Source organism: Pristis pectinata, chromosome 8 (assembly GCF_009764475.1).
Source record: "Pristis pectinata isolate sPriPec2 chromosome 8, sPriPec2.1.pri, whole genome shotgun sequence".
Lineage (NCBI taxonomy): Eukaryota > Metazoa > Chordata > Chondrichthyes > Rhinopristiformes > Pristidae > Pristis > Pristis pectinata.
Window position 1 is genome coordinate 87,617,639 of NC_067412.1, and position 20,371 is coordinate 87,638,009.

At 40.9% G+C, this 20,371-nt stretch overlaps 1 protein-coding gene across 1 annotated transcript in view; it reads left to right on the top strand.

The window, feature by feature from the left end:
* Positions 1 to 1,004: 1,004 nt before the first annotated feature.
* LOC127573057 (cytokine receptor common subunit gamma-like) overlaps positions 1,005 to 20,371 on the top strand; it is a 92,686-nt gene continuing 73,319 nt past the window's right edge. The window contains exon 1 of the mRNA XM_052020859.1: positions 1,005 to 1,191. Coding sequence (XP_051876819.1) covers positions 1,152 to 1,191 — 40 coding nt within the window. The 5' untranslated portion in view covers positions 1,005 to 1,151. The remainder of the gene's footprint in view (positions 1,192 to 20,371) is intronic.

Below are 20,371 nucleotides of genomic sequence, written 5' to 3' on the forward strand. Positions count from 1 at the left end.
GACAACCTTCTCAGAGAAGTGGAATCTAAAATAAGATATCTTTATTAGTCACACGTACATCGAAACACACAGTGAAATGCATCTTTCTGTGTAGAGTGTTCTGGGGGCAGCCCGCAAGTGTTGCCACGCTTCCAGTGCCAACATAGCATGCCACAACTTCCTAACCCGTACGTCTTTGGAATGTGGGAGGAAACTGGAGCACCCAGAGGAAACCCACGCAGACTCGGGGAGAACGTACAAACTCCTTACAGACAGCAGCTGGAATTGAACCTGGGTCGCCGACACTGTAATAGCGTTACGCTAACTGCTACACTACTGTGCCTGCCCTTGGGTAGGCATTGAGAACCTCAAGTCCATCTGTCAGAAGTACAGAAAAGCCCAGTGTAATTGGCAAAAGGAGCACCCACGCTCCTTAATGACCCATCCACCCAACCTGTCAAGCACCATCCCCCACTTGTGGCAGAGTCTGCAGATCCCAGCTTGGCCTCATCAGGATGTTAGAACCCACATACTTGAGCTGAAGCAAATAATCCTCAATCCTGAAGGACTGCTTAAGAAGTATTGTGGGTTTATAACAAACAAGAGATGCAAGAGCCATCCAGTACCTGTTCAGAGATGATCTAGATGAAGCCTGACATGAATTTGACTCATGAGTTATTAGATTTTATCAAGATTTTTCTAAGTTGTCAAAACATGAAAACATGAAAGTCCAGTGCAACTGGGAAAATACGTGGTCAACAAAAGGTTACAGTTTCTTTTGTTGTTCTTCCAGCTGTATGGATGCACATTAGCAGTTCTTCACAGCAGGAGTCTCTTCCCCATATCCTGTCTTATTTGAGCACAGCACCATGACACATCCTGGCCAAGTTATTTTACACTACAGTAAGCAGCTTTCCAATCAGTTTTCTATAATGCAGCCACATAACCAGCTTGCTTAATCCTCCCAGGAGAAGAAAAGGCTTAGTCACTTGAACCTCTGTCCCTATTCACTCCAACAAACAATATCAGCCTTTGTTCTACTTCTATGCTGAAAAATTACATTCATATTAAGGTCATCCCAATTAGGTGTTGTTTACAAAGTTCATAATTTGAACTGCGGACAGATCATGTATTGAAGGAGAGTGGGAAGTGTAAATGCGGTACGTAGAAGAATGAAATCACCAGGAGTGGATTTGTCACCGGAGGGCAGCTGTAAGTAAGTGTGCTTTTCTGTGGCATTAAAAAATAAATGCAATTCAATGAGGTAAACGAAAATAGAAGTGGGGAGGAAGGGGAGCAGGGTCCAAGGGTTTTTAGAGAGGGGATGTGAACACGTCCTCAATGTTTTGGCGGGGAGGTATGCCCATGCACCCATGATCTCACTTTGTACAGTCCTGCTGATGTGTAAGTGTCAGGAATATGTCTGAAAAAAGAGGAATCTGAGGTAACAGGAAGGTGTTTAGTTATTGGGAGGTATTGGTAGAGGTCAGAATGATCAAAATTAGACATGAGGCAAATAAGGTACATTTACAGTTTTGGATCTAGGTACTCAGGAGTTTGCTATAGTAAGATTTCGAAGGTCGCTGCTCAGTTACACAGAAAATATCATTCACCTTCTTTCATGAGGCCCAAATTGTGTAAATCACAAAATGGTCACTCAGCCTTTGTTTTCCCTTTAATTCTCCTCACTAATCTATCAACTGGATGGCTTCATCAACAGCTCATCACCATGTCAATCCTGCCCCCAGCCTATCAGAGATATTCCTGTTGTCCCGTCCATCCCTCACTTACCCATCTGCAACTTAAAACTAACTTGTTTTCTCTCTTTCTCAGTCCTAATAAAGGATCTCAGATCTCAGATTTACCTGTTTCTCTTTCCACAAGTGTTTTCTAACCTGCTGAGCGTTTCTGACAGTTTCTGTTTTTACTACATGAACAATATTCAGTTGCTGATGCATATGGAAGAAGAATTATCGAGAGGAAGGGAACTGTTTGGCATTGAAGAGCAATGCTGAGATTTGTATAATAATGGAGGTAATATGGGAGTTCTTTTTGATATCAAAGAAAGTAAGAACATTTCAGGCTGGAGCCATTGAAGATTTTTGCATAAAGTGAAAAATACAATCCACCAATCACCACTGGCCTCGGTCTCACCATTTCTCCTCTCCTCTCCACACTATGTCCCCTCTCCACTCTCAGTCCTGATGCAGAGTCTCGACCCAAAACGTCGACAATTCCTTTCCTCCCACAGATGCTGCTTGACCCACTGAGTTCCCTCAGCAGATTGTTATGCAAAATACAATGTCTTTCAAGAATTGGTAATGATCCCAGCCCTCTGCTTAACCCCTGTGCAAAAGCATCATCTGTTTTGAACATACAAATAGGTGGCAATCTGATTGAATTTCAACATATATACTAAAGTAAAACTGCCCTTGAGGAGATGAACCTCATGCTGTTCCATCAAATTGACCCAAGAACCACCTCCCTGACAGACCAGATTTTCTTTATGTGTTATTTTTGGATGCAATGATGAAATCATGCTCTGATCCTCAAAGGCTTGGTAGCCAGCAGAGTGCACACAGATGGATCCCATGATTTGAACTCAAACTCCTTGACAGGAAACTGAACTTCTGACCTGATTTGGGAGGTGAGAGTGGTGTTTGGATTCCTCAGCTGTAGCCTCGTGCTTCATGTTTCATTCTCCAACTTCGCCCTGATTGAATAAACAGTGTGCAGAAAGATGAGAGTCTCTCAATTTTAACAAAGCTTACTTCTGCCAAGGCTGATTGATGTTGTGTGCTGTATGGTAATGCATTACAACAGCTCTTGACAATTGTCGTTCAATTGCCTGGATGCTCCCAAGATCCTATATGAGCAGCTGCTCTGCTTTTAGTATTCATTCCATAAAACCCTGGAAATATTCCTGTAGTTCCAAAATTCCAGATAAATCTGTAAAAACTGGAAAATTCAAATGCTATCTTCCACAGCTTAATAAAAGCATTCACAGGTTACTTTGCTACAGTCTACAACATGATCTACAACTACGACATGCAGTAAAACTTTCTTAGAAATAAATAGATATAAGCACCTACTGTCAGCAGATTTGCCATTTCTCAATTAATCCAGAGTTTCTGATTATGTGCTTTTTTTTGGTGTGCTAGATCGTGAGGTTCAACTAGTTCTTGGGTATTCAGGGGCAATAATACATCTCTTCCGTCATCTTTATCATGGCCCTCCCCATTACTTTGAGTTGTGCAAACCATTCTGGGGCCAGTGTTTGTCCTTCAACAATGTAACTTTGGCCCTGAAGTATGGAAACCATGTGGAGTTCACAAGTTGTTCCAGCTGTACATCTCTTGCAGAAGTTCCATGGCTTTGAGTTACTGCAGTGCCCACGGGCAATTGCAAACCATTTCTGCACAAATCAAGGGAACTGTGAACACTTGGTGCACAAATATAAAATTAAAACCTCTCTGGTATACAATTATGGTCACACAGGAAAGTCCATTGAGCAGTTAACTCTGTGCTTAATCCACAAATAAGGAGGTACCGTCAGCCACAGTTATCTGCCCCAGGCATCTAGTTGTCAATTTCTAGTTCCTATTCTACATGTACATCATTTGTACAAAAGAAGTGTCAGACATAGCTTAGCATTGTCAATATGTAATGAATGATGTAAGACAAACTATCACAGGGATTTGTGCTGGAGTCTCAAAGTTTCACAGTTTATGTAAATGATTTGGGTGCCAAAGGTGCGGTATCTAAAGTTGCTGATGATGGAAAAGCAGGAAAGTAAATTTTGAAAAGATGTAGAAGACTACGTAGGGAGATAGATTAGTTAAGTGAGGCAAAGGTGACAAATACACAGGAATGAAGGAAAATGTGAAATTACCCTTTCGGCAGGAAAAAAGAAAGGAATATATTATCTGTATGGTGAAAGATGTGGAGGGATTTGGGTGCCCTGAAGCATGATCTGCAAAGGACTAGTATGCAGGTAGAGGAAGTACTTAGCTATGCCAACAGTAAGTTATTGTTTATTGCATTTTGTATTACATGCAAAAGTAGGGCGGTTGTGTTTTGCTTATATAGGGAATTGGTGAGACCACATCTGTAGTACTGTGTGCAGTATTGGTTTCCTTATTTAAGTAAGGATATGTAGTACATACATTGAAAGCAGTTCAGAGAAGGTCTACTAAACTAATACCTGGAATGAACAGGTTGCCTTATGTGGGAAGGTTGGACAGGATAGGCTTGTATCTGCTGGAGTCTAGAAGAATGAGAGAGGGCTTGATTGAAGCATGTAAGTTCTTGAGGTTTCTTGACAAATTAGATCTGGAGAGGATGTTCCCTCTTGTGGGAGAATCAAGGATCAGGGTTCACTATTTAAGCAATGAGGCAATATTTTTTCTCCAGAGAAAAAAAAGGACTGCAGATGCTGGAATCTAGATGAAAAACACGATGATGCTGGAGGAACTCAGCAGGCCAGGCAGCATCCGTGGAGAAAAGCTGGCGGTCAATGTTTTGGGTCAGGACCCTTCTTCAGGACTGAAGATAAGAAAAAGGGAAGCCCCATATATAGAAGGGGAAAGCAGAGCAGTGATAGGTAGACAAAAGAGGGGAGGCGGGGTGGGCACAAGGTGGTGATAGGTAGATGTAGATAAGAGTCAGTGATAGGTAGGTGTTGGGGAGGAGGGGAGAGCAGATCCACTGGGGGATGGGTTAAAGGTAAGGAGAGAAAAAAAAGGTAGAGAAAAAGAGGCTAGGAAAGGGAAGAAGCATGGTTGGGAGAGGGGGGTTTATGGAGAAGGGGGGTGAGGATTACCTAAAGTGGGAGAATTAAATGTTCATGCCGTCAGGCTGCAAGGTTCCAAGACTGAAAATGAGGTGCTGTTCCTTCAGTTTGTGCTTGGAATTCTCCTGACAGTGGAGGAGGCTGAGGACTGACATGTCTGTGATAGTGTGGGAGGGGGAGTTGAAGTGACTGGCAACAGGGAGATGCAGGTCGTGGTTACGGACAGAACGCAAGTGTTCTGCGAAACGGTCACCTAGAAAATCATGTCTTTGTTCTTCCTCATGTTCTCCCTCATAAAATCATGTCTTTGGAACTCTCTTTCTCAAAAGATGGTGGAAGAGGAGTACTTGAAATTTTTTAAGGCAGAAGAAAATTGGTACTTGATAAACACCAGGTGGAAAGGTTATGGTATGCAGATGGGAATGGGGAATTCAGCCATGATTCCATTAGATGGCTGAGCAAACTTCCAGTCAAGTTAAGTCGAGTTTATTGTCCTATGCATAAGCATGGTGAGGTACAGGTACAATGAAGAACTTGCTTACAGTATCTACACAGACATGTAGATTCAGGCAACACAAATAACATAAGTTATGCAAAAATTATACTTAAATTATACTAGACAGTGAAGAAAACAGTGAACTTGAGAGGCTGAGTGGCCTACTCCAGCCCTTAATTTGTATGTGTGCATATAAATAGGATGAAAAGTCTATTTTAATCTTTTAAATCAATCTTTTGTAATGCCATTTATACCCTAAGAATTTCTGGCCATGATAGTTAAAATGGTGTGTCTGACCTGATGTTTGGAGACATTGTTTAGCTAATTACACAGCTGCTTCATTTTGAGATCTGGAAACGTCCAAATTCGATGTGAAATATGGGGTTGGAATACTGACTGATAATTCTTTCTAAGTACATTGTGAGAGCTAAGGTTGAAAGAGTATTAAAACCAATCACGGGATGATGAGGGATGTTCCACTATGTTCCCTTTCACTCCCAGCTCTCCAAAGCATTTTCAGCATTGTTTCTTTTGTAGAAAGATATCTTAGAAAGCAGTCATAGGAGATATGTTAATCCAAATTTACCCATCAAACTATTTTCTCTGTCAAGGATATTTGTGAGCGGAAAATCAAGCTCATTTTGCACCAGCATTAAGCCTTCCTTTTGCTGCTTTATATCTCAGAACTAGATTTATGAGGAATATCAACATCCCTGAGGCTCATTGGGAAATCTTAAGCTTTGATGGACGGAAAGTCCTGGGAAGCTTGCTTGTGATTTGCCAGCAATGGTTACACTGGCTGCAGCTTAAAGCTGAGAATATTCGGGGTAAAGAAAAAACTCCTGTTCTCTGTTTCAACTTCTGAAACGTAAGTCTTACTGCACCAGCTTGTAACCTTTCCAGTTTCTACTAGCCTACTGAATGGAATTGCCAGTTGGAACCAGTTTTGTGCTGTTTGCTTCGGAATATGACACACACCATTGAAATCATTAAATAACATGTCACACCTGACCCTTAGAGACAGCAGACAATGGGAATTTTTTATCCCATCAATCTAGGGAGGATTTGAATTGAGTTTCAGAGGTCAGTATTTCTTCCACTTCACCACAAAACCAATTTAATTTACTTGACAAATGTTCGAACAGTGGAAACAAGTCAGTTCTGGCTGGTGTAATACTAGAAGAACAGGCTTTATGTAATGCTGCAGTAATTCTCTTTCTGGGCATACAGAACAATATCCCAGGAACACTGAACAGGTTCTTGTGGCTTCTTCAACATGTATTTATCCCTGCACTAGAGTAGCCCCTTGACGCACATCACAGATAGGTAATTATTGGTCACAGAATCATGACAGTTACCTAAATGGTTTGTCAGAGCATTGTGCAAACCGTACAGGTTAACTATTTCACCTTTTCCTACTCTATTGATGCACATAGGTCAGGATATTATCAGTTGCCCTCCTTAGTGAGAGTGAGTGGTCATGAATTCTGAGCCTTTATCCATTTCATATCCTTTTATCAGCTTTGTGCTATTTCTGTTCTAGCTGAAAAGAGTCTTGAGATGTTTTGCATCAAAAGATCACTGCATGGTTTTGGAAATGGGTCCTTTTGTCAAGTTTTTTATAGTAACTGCATATCATGAAGATTTTCCAATGATTTAATGCGAGTGTGTTGTGAAGCTTTCAGTTATATGTTGCATCTTGACCAATTGAGGTTGTCGGTGTTGGGAAACAATGAGCTGGAAGGTTGTAAACAAGGAACATGCTGACAAGCTGCAAATTGTGCCATTGTTATCAATCTCAACAATACCATATCCGATCCATGTGTCTGTGAGCTTTCTGTGAAGAACCTTCTCAAGCCTAACTCCATCCTTATTCTTGTCCAGATTATTTGTTACTTTCTTATTAAATGTATGAAATTATTCCATCATGAATTTCCTTTTGTAAATCCAGGCAGATTCTTTTATTTATTGTATATAACATTTTAGGTGTCTTGTCTTTGGCAATTAATTGCAAAGATTTACTTGATATTAACGCTGGATTGGCTGGCCTATAATGACTAGGATTGGCTGCAGCTTTACCTTTTGCCTATTCATGCGTACATGATGGACTTTCTACCCCTGGTCACATGCCATCTCTTCCCTCTCCAAACCTGCAATTTGTACCTCTTCTGTTTTTTGTCTCACGATAGTGCTTTGCTAGAAAATTCAGGATTTGGACTGAGCAATGGTGAAGGAATACTGACTTTCAGGGATCTCAGAGCTGAGTGTCTACCCTTGATACTGTTGTACTGCTGCTATTTTTCTTCTGAATAACCGATGTTGAGGAGTTGATTGGTTCAGCTGAGATAATTGGTCAAATCTCTGCAATAATACACCCTGCAGGCAAAGTACTGGTGATGGACTGGTGGGTCTACCAATGATGTATACTTCTAGCTACTGGATGATGCTCAGTTTCTTGTGAGTTTTGCAGAGGGTCAAATCCAGGCAAGTGCTGAGTATTCCATCATGTTGCCTGGACTTGGGGCCCTGAGTTACAAGGAGAGGTTGCATAGACTAGGACTTTATTCCCGGAATGTAGGAGATTGAGGGATGCCCTGATAGAGGTATATAAGATCATGAGGGGCATAGACAGGGTGAAAGCATGTAGTCTTTTTCCCAGGGAGGGGATGCTGAAAACAAGAGGGCATGGGTTTTAAGATCAGAGGCAAGAGATTTAACAGGGACATCAGGGGCAGCTTCTTCACGCAAAGGGTGGTGCATATTTGGAATGAACTGCCAGAAATAGTGGTTGAGGAGGGCATATTAGCAACATTTAAAAGCCATCGAGATAAGTACCTGGATAGGAGAGGCTTAGAGGGCTATGGGCCAAATGTAGGCAGATGGGACTAGCACAGTCTGCATGGATGAGTTGGGCCAAAGGGCCTGTTTCCATGCTGTTTGACTTTGACTCTATCACAGTTTGTATTGGACCTGTCCATCATTAGAGAACTCAGTCTCTCTCTTCTCTTTCTTCAAATGAACTAAAAATTCTCACTCATCCTTAAGCTCATCCCCAACTCATAGCATGGAAGTGGAAGCTAATGCTCTCTGTGATAGAAAGGACGTGGACTCACATACTAGGTTGTGGATTGAATAGACCATCAGGTTTGTTCAGCTTGATACAATGGACAAGGAGCAAGAAGATGCCTTTGACCTTGCCAACATTTAGCTGAAAGAAATTTCAGCTCCCTAAGGAGATCATGGCTGAAATTACGTAATTTAAAAGAGATAGAAACCAAAGCAGGGAATATCATTATAGACTAAAAATAGAAACAAATGTGGAAAAAAATCCTCAGAAAATAAAATTCTTAGTGTATGAAGCCCACTATCCTTGAAAAGCTTCAGTGTTAGAATCAATCAAGGACAACAGAAGCATTATGGAACATTGAAAAAAGAGGCGGACAATTAAATTAAAAAGAATGGGTTCTGGCACGGTTAACAAAATAATGGAGCAGGCTTGATGGGGTCAATGGCATGTTCATAAGTCAATCATTGAACATGCCAAACTTAAATAACTCACCTGATATCATAATGACCTGCCATATACTAAACAGAAATAATGTTATTGAACCTTAGTTTAAGAAAAACAATTTGGGGGCAAAAAAGAAAGGCTGTTTAATCTTTACTCTGTACTTTAATTATATGTATTTCTTGATTATTCTTAATCTTCAAAGTACAGCTGCTTTTCTGTAAAGGAAATGATCTTGATGTTATGCAGAATGGTAATCATTTTTTTATTATTAACATAAGTGTGCCATAGTTAGAAATATTAGAAAGAGGGTTTATTTTGGTCAATCTACTGGATGCAAATTATATCATGAAATTGGGAATCGTAATCATTTATTTGCTTCGTATGGCACTCATGGTGCTGCATTTATGTTTAATATTACAGAAAGCACTGCTATTCATGTCTTAATACCTACACTTCTGTATTTCCCATATGAAGATACACACTGTGCACCATTTGGCTGCATTATGATCTTCAATACTATCTTTCCACATTATAATATACATTCTATCCTATGTTTGCTTTATAATACTTACAACCCCTATCACTTTGTTACAATGCAATGTCAGCATTATATCTCCATGACATAGTACACAAGCAATTCTGCAGGCTCTGCATTATGTCATGGAAATATCACCAAATCCTCCATTTATTTAGAATATTGCAGAAGAGAAACAAGTGTTTTACTTGGTTGGCTCTGTCTAATTCCACTATTCTGCTTGCAACTGATAACCTGGTTTTGTTTGCAAGCGATAATCTAATTTCCCTTTCAAATGAACTTTAAGGTTCTACCTGAACTAGTTTGTGGTAGAGAATCCACATTTCTCATTACAGTCTGTTTAGCAATCTCTCGTTTCGTTCTTGTCATTATCTACAAATGAAAGGAAACATTTCAGTTTTTGACTGGAAAGATTCTATCACTACAAATCTTATTATAACCTTTCACAATGACCTGATAATTGGTCTTGGCAAGACCTCCATTGGAGTCAGTAGAACTTGGAATGAATTCTAGTGAAATCTCCATATAACTCACCACTCCTCAAGGCCAAAATCAACCTCTCTAAGTAACCCAAGTTTACCAAGTTACAATTGCATTTGTTGTCAACAAAGCAGATGCAGATCAGCAGAAAATACATTTGGCAGCACAAGGTCCATGAAAGCTACTGTACTGTGAGCACCATTGAGTTTCAAGCAACAGTTTTCCAATCTTAGATGCAAAGAATATCAGAAGAATGTAAGAGCTTTGGAACTGTGTGTTTTAGGTTACGTCTGGAGCACTGCATCTTAGAAAGAATGTATTGACCTTATGATGAAGAGGAGTAGGACCTGTTCTACCCTCCCATGAGATCATGGTTATTCTATGTCCTAAATCCAAGTGTTTTCCTTTTTGCTGCATGACATAAACATTTTAGTTAACAGTCTATTAATGACATTTAAGATTAGCAATTGATCAAACATCTGTTGCCCTTGGGAGAAGAGAGTTCCAAACTTCTCACACCCTCTGCATGTAGAAATGTTTCCTACCTTCACAAATGCAGGGCCTGCCTCCAATTTTTCCAAGTCCTTAGTTGTTGATTCCTAAAATAGCAGAAGTAATTTAGCTTCATCTACCATATTAGTTAATCTTATATCTTAAAATCTAAACCAATCACTTCTTAACTTTCTGAATTCCAAGGAAAACTATCCTAAACTGTAAAACCTTTCCTCGTTTGTAACCCTTGAAGCTTCTGGTAATCAATGCTCCTCTCCCTCAAAGGACATAGTTCCCTGAAAGTGGTGTCACAAGTAGATAGGGTCGTAAAGAGAGCTTTTGGCATTTAAGCCTTCATAAATCAGGGCATTGAGTACAGGAGTTGGGATGTCATGTTGAAGTTGTACAAGACGTTGGTGAGGCCAAATTTGGAGTATTGTGTGCAGTTCTGGTCACCTACCTATAGGAAAGATATCAATAAGCTTGAAAGTGTGCAGAGAAAATTTACAAGGATGTTGCTGGGACTTGAGGACCTGAGTTATAGGGAAAGGTTGAATAGGTTAGGACTTTATTCCCTGCAGCACAGGAGAATGAGGGGACATCTTATAGCAGTATACAAAATTATGAGGGGTATAGATAGGGTGAATGCATGTCGGCATTTTCCCCTCAGGTTGGGTGACACTAGAACTAGAGGACATAGGTTTAGGGTGAAAGGTGAATTATTTAAGGGGAATCTGAGGGGAAATGTCTTCACTCAGAGGGTGGTGTGAGTGTGGAACGAGCTGCCAGAGAAAATGGTAGATGCAGGTTCAATTGTAACATTTAAGAGAAGTTTGCATAGGTACATGGATGGGAGGGGTTTGGAGGGCTATGGTCTGGGTGCAGGTAGATAGGATTAGGCAGAAGGTCAGGTAGGCATGGACTAGATGGGCTGAAGAGCCTGTTTCTGTGCTGTAGTGCTCTATGATTCTATGACAAAATATCTTACCCATTCATAGGACCTCAGATACGTATTAACCAGGTTTTGCACATGTTGTAACTTTGTTTACTCCAAATATAAAGGCCAGAATTTCACTGGGCTTTTGTGATTATTTTCTGTATCTTCCCTTCACAGATACGTATTAACCAGGTTTTGCACATGTTGTAACTTTGTTTACTCCAAATTTAAAGGCCAGAATTTCACCGGGCTTTTGTGATTATTTTCTGTATTTTCCCTTCACATTTTAATTATCCATGTATACACACCAGCCACAGCACCTCCTGAGCCCAATACCCACTACCCACACACCACACTGCTTTCAACTTTTTGAACATTTAGAAAGCACTATTACAGGAAGGACATGGAGGCTTTGGAGGGGGTGCAGAAGAGGCTTACCAGGATACCGCTTGGATTAGAGGGCATGTACTAGGAGGAGAGGTTGGACAAACTTGATTTGTTTTCTGACCTGATAGAAGTTTATAAGATTATGAGAGGCATAGACAGAGTAGCAAAAGAGCTGGCATCTTTTTCCCCAGGGTTGAAATGTCAAATACTAGAGGGCATCCATTTAAGGTGAGAGGGGGTAAGTTCAAAGGGGATGTGCAGGGCAAGTTTTTTACACAGACAGTGGTGGGTGCTGGGGTGGTAGTGGAGGCAAATACAATAGAGGTGTTTAAGAGACTCTTAGATAGGATCAAGAATGTGCAGAGAATGGAGAGATATGGACAATATGTAGGCAGAAGGGATTAGTTTAGTTAGGTGTTTAATTACTAATTTAGTTAGTTTGGCAGAACATCATGGGCTAGAGGGCCTGTTCCTACACTGTTCTATGTTCTTTGTTCACTCTGTCTTAACTCTTTAGGTCCAAAGAAGATGGTCTCACTTTGGTTGACATTAAATTTCATTTGCCGTAGCTTTGCCCATTTATTCAACTATTTTGTCATTTAATCAAGGGAATTTTAGGGCAGGGTTAATCATTCATCTTCTATTCCAGAAATTTCAGCTTTAGCTAAATGTTTCTTTGTGGGACTTTATTAAATGTCTTCTGGAATTTGATAGAAACAGAAATTCTCCTGTATTCCACCCATTCATGTGCCATCTGCAGTGTTGGTCACCTGGTTTTCTAGCCAATTACCAAAGTTGTTAACAAACGTGGTGAGTAGTTGCAGTCTCCAACGTGGATCCTTGAAAGATGCTAACAGGCACAACCTGCCTCTTTGACTATTTGCACATTATGCTTTCTATCTGTCGCTTGCTAACTGCATAGCCAGGCCAATAATTTGCCCTCGGTTCCATGATCATCAACTTTAGTTGACAGACCCATGAGGAACATGTTTAAGTGTCTCCTGGAAGTCCATATTAAAAATGTCCTTGCAAGGTCTCCTGTGGATCACTTCAGCTACCTGTTCAAAGAATTCAGTAGTGTTGTCAAGTAAGAGCTTCTTTTACAAACATAAATCCTTGAAAGGAGTTCAGCAATGACACCAGGATTGAAGATTTAAATTAGAAGGAGCAATTATATCAAGCAGACTTAAATTCACAGGAATAAATAAGGTTAACCAGTGAATGGACAGAGGTTTTTAGGTTTTTAAAGGAACTGATGGAGTTCAACCTGGAAAAGTGTGAAGTGATACACTTTGGTAGATCGAATTTGAAGGCAGAATACAAGGTTAGTGGCAGGACTCTTCACAGTGTGGAGGAACAGAGGTATCTTGGGGTCAACGTCCATAGATCCCTCAAGGTTGCCACGCAGGTCGATAGGGTTATTAAGAAGGCATATGGAGTGTTGGCCTTCATTAGTCAGGGTATTGAGTTCAAGAGCCGCGAGGTGATGTTCCAGCTCTATAGAACTCTGGTCAGACCACACTTGGAGTATTGTATTCAGTTCTGGTTGCCTCATTATAAGAAGGATGTAGAAGCTTTAGAGAGGGTGCAGAGGAGATTTACCAGGATGCTGCCTGGATTGGAGAAGATGTCTTATGAAGATAGGTTGAGTGAGCTAAGGCTTTTCTCTTTGGAGCAAATGAGGATGAGAGGTGACTTGATATTTACAAGATGATGAGATGCATAAATTGAGTGGACAGTCAGAGACTTTTTCCCAGGGCAAAAATGGCTAACATGAGGGGGCATAATTTTAAGGTGATTGGAGGAAGGTATGGGAGGATGTCAGAGGCAAGTTTTTTACACAGAGAGTGGTGGGTGTGTGGAACGCACTGCCGGCAGAGGTGGTGGAGGCAGATACATTAGGGACATTTAAGAAACCCTTAGATAGCCACATGAATGATAGCAAAATGGAGGGCTATGTAGGAGGGAAGGGTTAGATAGATTTTAGAGCAGGACAAAACATCGGCACAACATCGTGGGCCGAAGGGCCTGTATTGTGCTGTAATGTTCTGTGTTCTATGTAATTGAGCCAAGAAATAGAAATTCTTCTGCTGCTGAGGGGCCCATGGAAGGGAGGCATAATCTTAAAATCAGTTGGAGTTAAGCTACAAATTAGTCATAAACTGCTTGTTGAACAGGTTCAAAGGGCTAAATAATCCTGTTTCTTTACTTAACCTGATGGTGAAACATTGTGTGAGGTGTTTCCATTGTGTTAGAGAGGTTATAACTGAAAACTAAACTCAGAGCATGGAGACCATTGTCAGCAGATCCCTTCAGTGACCCCACCAGCACAGTTACAGTTCTCAGTTCACAGTTCACCACCTATTTTTCTATCTTTCTTCTCAAAACCTACCACCTTGACCAGGTTTTCTGGACAGCTGTGCTATCAGTGAATGCCATTCATGCAGAGCAGGACTTCACAATGAAAATAAGTCCAGCTTCGCCAAAGCTTAAAGGGCACATGTCTGACCAAATCCAAGGCCATGGAGTTTGATATGTAGAATCTCTTGGATTAGGTCCTCACTAAGTTATGTAATTACCTCCCACTGTGACTCTTTCTTGGGAGCCCACCATAGTACCCAAGCCCAATTGTGACCTAAGCCCTTACACTCATCAGCCAATCATCTCCCTGCAATCCCAATGTCCCATGCCCCAGTGCCCCAAATCCTGAGAACCCAATTTCACCAATCCTCCCCAGCCCAAGTGATTCTGTGGCCTCAACAGCCCCGGCCTATTGTCACTGTGACCCAACTTGCATCCTACTTGCAACCTACTTGAATCCCTCCACTCAATTTGCCACTTTGTAGAGCAAAAGTCTTTGTGCACATTAAACATGCAAGACCTGCTATGTTGCAGACAATGCTTTGGTCCTGCTGCAGTGTAGAATTTCGCAGCACCAGGTTTATGCACAAAACATGCATTGATCCATTTGCATCTCCTATTTAATATAACTTTCCAAGTGTGGAAGAATATCCAGGCTGAGGTGTTATAAGAATGTGCATAGCAAGTCAGAATAGTGTACATGTGGGAAAGGTAACCGGTGGGAGTGGAGTTTGGGGCCTATGAGGGAGAATAAAGAGGACAGAGTGTGGGAGTAGAAGGCCGTGAACAGTGGTTCAGGGTTTCTTGCAGACACATGGGAAGTGGGACAGGGAAGGTTGGTGAGTAGATATGCAGTGTATGTAATGCAGGTCTGAAGTGAGCACTTGTCTCTTCTAGTTATCTGTAGATTTTTGGCATTATTGGCATTGAATGCCTGCCCCTTAACAGGTCTTTATAAAGTGGCCGTGAGCCACATTCTTGAAATATTTGCAGTCTTTGTGGTGCTAAGAGAACTGCTGGGGTTGTCGTGTACCTTTAAGTACAAATGTGCGGCTCTCACTGATTCCAAGTATGTGTTGATATGGTGATCCTATTGGACAAGGGAATCACGTGGTGTTTCTGCTGTTGAACAATGTGCTAATGACATACAGCTGGAACATTCAGTCTGCAGCAACTCACAATTTATATGTATGAATTCTACCTTGCAAATAAATAAAATCTTTTGATTATATAAATGCCGCATCTCGGTGGATCTGTGAATTTGTGATAGGGATGCTAGATTATCTTTGGGATTGTTGAAGGACATTGTTGATTCTCAGTTGGCAAGTTTCTGGAGAGGTCTTAATAACAAAACTGACTTCTTATAACATTTTCAGTAATCCACTCACATACAATCTCATTTGTCTGAAGCCTCCAGTTACACCAGCAACAGTGCCAAAAGATAGTGTAGCTGATTTATCACCGGGCTGGCACATGGACCAAGCCCAGCCATCCCACCGTTGGATATGAGGGCACAGCATGGTTGCTTTGATTGGCTATATTGGGAGCTTTGGTTTGTATGACCAAGTGTGTAAACATTCTGCTCTTAAATCAAACAAATAGATGTTTTCTGCAAAGTAAGCAATTTCCTAGAAGTTGAAGGAGAAGATGATGTTGTGAGAGCCCAAAGCAATGTACTATGCAACTGTAAAAGAGCAGTACTCATGACAGGAACTGGGCCAGAAGCATATGGCTGGCTGACAAACCTCACTCAACACATGGCGAAAGATATTGTACAGAAACTAGAAGATTACTATAAAATAGCTGAAAGCTATAAGATTGTGAAAAGAAGCCAGAAGCAAGGTGAGACAATTGTCAAGTGCATTTTTTCATGAAAGAGTTTATCCATACACTGCAATTTCTCATGCCTTTTTTGATCATGCGTTAATGCAGTAGGTTTCTGTATGGACTGGTAAATGAACGAATCCAATCAAAGCTGTTTAGCATGTAAATCCTAACATTTAATCTTACATATATATGAAATTATTGTGTCAAAGGAAATGGCATTCAAGAATCCTGGAGAATTTTATCCAGTGCAAACAGCTGGTGTACCTGCAATCCATAATCAGAAAGTCATAACAAAGTCCAAGGTTACAAAACCGAACCCGGTGTTCTGGTGCAATTGCTATCATCGTAATAGCCATCGTTCACCCCAGTCTTATTAATTTAGAACAGCCAAGTATTTGGGTTGCCAAAATAAGGTCATATTTCAACAGCCTGCCGATCAAAGGACGAGAGAATCAAAAATGCAATTTTGGTGGCAATTTGAATTGACAACAGAAAGGACAACTTCATAATTTGGAAGTCTGTTCAGATAATGGGGAACTGGAATCTTCCCGTATCTATGCCACAGACATTAATGGCAGCAAACAGACAGACTCTTGATTAAAACATCGCATTGACATGCAAATGAATAGTGCCAAAGGTGGTTTGATAATGAATCAAGATACTTTGTCCAGCAAACGCAGCCAGATATAGTTGACAAAGAATTATTAAGCTGAAAACATACTTTGAGGAGGTTTTATTGGTGTTGGGTAAATAGAGTGCATTGTGCAACACAATACACGCAACTGGAACTGCCCATCATTGTACCAAACTTTGAAAATAGGCCAACTTTAGTGGGCAAGGACCGACTGAGACAACTTGAGCTAGATTGAACTGATGCTTTCAGTGTTGACACTTCAAATACCTTGACATATGTTTAGAAGGGTATGACAACAGGTTTGAAGACAGATAGACTGGCATAACAGGGGTGCAGTATATATAATATGTATCAGACTAGATTCAAAATTACTCTATTGGAAGCCCTGTATCCTTTAAAGAATCAAGTTGAGAACAATGTAGTGTGGTTGTGAAAGCTGATCAGTGTGAGTGGGCCTTGGTGAGTGATGCATCTGCTTATGGTTTAGGCGTGGTAATAAGCCACATGATGTACGATGGGAAAGAGATAACCATCGCTTTTGCTTTTTGCATTCTCACAAGGAGCAAGAACATTTATGCACAAATTGAGAAGGAAGCACTCAGAACAGCATTTTTGTTTTACTTGACACATTATTTACCCTGGTAACACTTCATATTATATTAGAACCTGAATCGGCAAGGTGTTCTATGGAGGGCATCAAAGGTGCAAAGATAGACAATTCCTCTATACAGTACAGCTGGATAATCCGGTATGGGAGTTCCAAGGTGAATGCTGTTGTGGATGCAGCTCTGCCATGGCTATCATGTGAAAAGTCTGATGTGATCCTCACAGTAAATATGATTGGTGAGGGCTTTCCATTGACCGTGCCTGATATTATAGACAAGATCATGAACGTGGTCTGTGAATGGACATTAAGAGAATCGACAAAACTTGCCTCGTATTCCACAATTGTCACAATGAGTTGTCAAGTGAGCAGGAGTACATCAGTGGGGCTCTGACCTATGAAATGAGAAAAGAGTTTTGCCAAACTTCCTGCAGTATACACAATGATAGTTAATAAGATAAGATATCTTTATTAGTCACATGTACATCGAAACATACAGTGAAATGCATCTTTTGCATAGAGTGTTCTGCGGACAGCCCACAAGTGTCGCCATCCTTCCGGCGCCAAAATAGCATGCCCACAACTTCCTAACCCATACGTCTTTGGAATGTGGGAGGAAACTGGAGCACCCGGAGGAAACCCATGCAGACACGGGGAGAATGTACAAACTCCTTACAGACAGAGGCCAGATTTGAACCCGGGTCACTGGCACTGTATATGAAAACAATCCCAAGAAACTTTATTTACTGGCCTTCTTTTTACAGAGAGCTTGCATCACTGATAAGCAAATTTGCCAAAGTTGTAGAAACCAGCCATCAAAAGCTCCTCATGGCCAACGAAACCCTTCTGGAGACTGCATGTAGACTTGGTGTAAAGGGGAATGACAATTTTCTGGTATTGATTGATGTTCACTCAAAGAGATACAATAAAAGAGGAACACATGGGTTCATATACCTGTTATGAAGGTACAATAAATGAGTTGATGTCATGGCTTAACAGAAAAACTCATTTCTGAGAACATTCCTTACTTTTCATAGTCATCAGTTTTAACCTACTGTGTTCACATGTATGATGAAATGGAATGGTATCAAACATAATCCTGTTCCTTCATATCATCCAACTTCAGCTGGAACAGTTGAGAGATCATTCAAAATAGTTAAGGAAGTTTTTAATAATCAAGTGTTGCTTGATTTTTGAGAGCCTTGGTATGAACTCATCATGAGATATCGTTTGCAACAATCCGCTGGAGGAACTCAGTGGGTTCAGCAACATCTGTGAGAGGAAAGGAAATGTTGATGTTTTGGGTCGAAACCCTTCATCAGGACCCGAAATGTTTCGACCCCAAACGTTGACAATTCCTTTCATCCCACAGATGCTGCTTAATCCACTGAGTTCCTCCAGCAGATTGTTTGTTGGTATTGGTATTGGTCTATTATTGTCACTTGTACCGAGGTACAGTGAAAAACTTGCCTTGCATACCAATCATACAGGTCAATTCATTACACAGTGCAGTTACATTGGGTTAGTACAGAGTGCATTGAAGTAGTACGGGTAAAAACAATAACAGTATAAAGTGTCACAGCTACAGAGAAAGTGCAGTGCAATAAGGTGCAAGGTCACAACAAGGTAGATCGTGAGGTCATAGTCCATCTCATTGTATAAGGGAACCGTTCAATAGTCTTATCACAGTGGGATAGAAGCTGTCCTTAAGGCTCTGGTATCTTCTACCTGATGGAAGAAGAGAGAAGAGAGAATGACCCGGGTGGGCGGGGTCTTTGATTATGCTGGCTGATTCACCAAGACAGCAAGACGTAAAGACAGAGTCCAAGGAGGGGAGACTGGTGTCCGTGATGCGCTGGGCTGTGTCCACAACTCTCTGCAGTTTCTTGCGGTCCTGGGCAGAGCAGTTGCTGTTCTAAGCTGTGATGCATCCAGATAGGATGCTTTCTATGGTGCATCGATAAAAGTTGGTGAGTGCCAAAGGGGACATACCAAATTTCTTTAGCCTCCCCAGGAAGTAGAGGCGCTAGTGAGCTTTCTTGGCCGTGGCATATACGTGATTTGACCAGGACAGGCTGTTGGTGATGTTCACTCCCAGGAACTTGAAGCTGTCAACCCTCTCGACCTCAGCACCATTGATGTAGACAGGTGCATGTACACCGCCCCCTTTCCTTGGGAATCTGTTGCTCCAGATTCTAGCATTGCAGTCTCTTGTGTCTCCATGAAATATACCTTGGCTAATTTCTTGCTAAAGTACAGAACAGTTCCATACCACGCACCGGGGTAGACCTCCTCAGGCCTACAAATGAGAAGACTGAAAACACAGTTAAACCTTGTTCAATCAAATTTTGCATTTAGAGTGGAACAGAAGCAATTGAGCCTAAAATGTCAATACAAGTGACCCCCCCCCAACACCCCCAACCACCCCCATTAAGTTTAATGGAAATTTGCCCCTACAGAATTCACAATCACTTTCCCAGAGATTGAGATATGGAATAAAATTTCCTCTCATGGAATTTATTTGCAAAACAAGTAAGTAAATAAACACTAAATTTATTTTTTATCAACTCGCACTTTATTGACGCACACGTAGATGACACCGCGTCACATTATGGAAAGTCATAATATGGACCATTTTCCAGGAACACCACCTCCCACACGTGGGGATTGCCTGTGTAGCATTAATTGAAAGTACACAGTTTCAAGCAAAATGACAGCCCTAATGCTCTTAGTTTACTCAACAAATTGAACTGACATCAGTGGGAGGTAGAAACCATAATAGAAGTTTGCTGAACCAAGAAATATTTGGTTGAAAATGGTGTTCAACAAGACCAAATGCCCATTGCTAGACATGAATGAAATCTGGATGGTGAACCACTCAATCAGGAAGCAAAGTATAGAACTCAAGCAAGCCTGATAAAGAACAGACCCTTCTTTGAGTTCAAACATAGTCCAAAGTTTGATTCAGTAGCAACATCAATAAAGAAATCCCTAAGATTCTGAAAACTAGTTACTAAAATGAATTTATATTTGTTGTTCATTAAATGTGTACATTACTAAGTTGCATATATGTCACTGTTGAAAATATAAAATGGCTTAGGTAAAAATATCTTTTTCTTTAAAAAAAGTGTGGTCTATCATTAAGCAAGAACATACTGTTCTCTGCCAATGCATGTGTGTTTTCATAATATGAACCTCTTGGGTGGAGAGTCCAATGGGACTTGATTTAAAACATACAACAATGCAGCATCCAGTCTCAACAAGCCTTGGGTGGCACGGTGTCGCAGCAGTTAATGATGCACACCTCTGTCAACCCATCCCCGATCCTGACCTTGG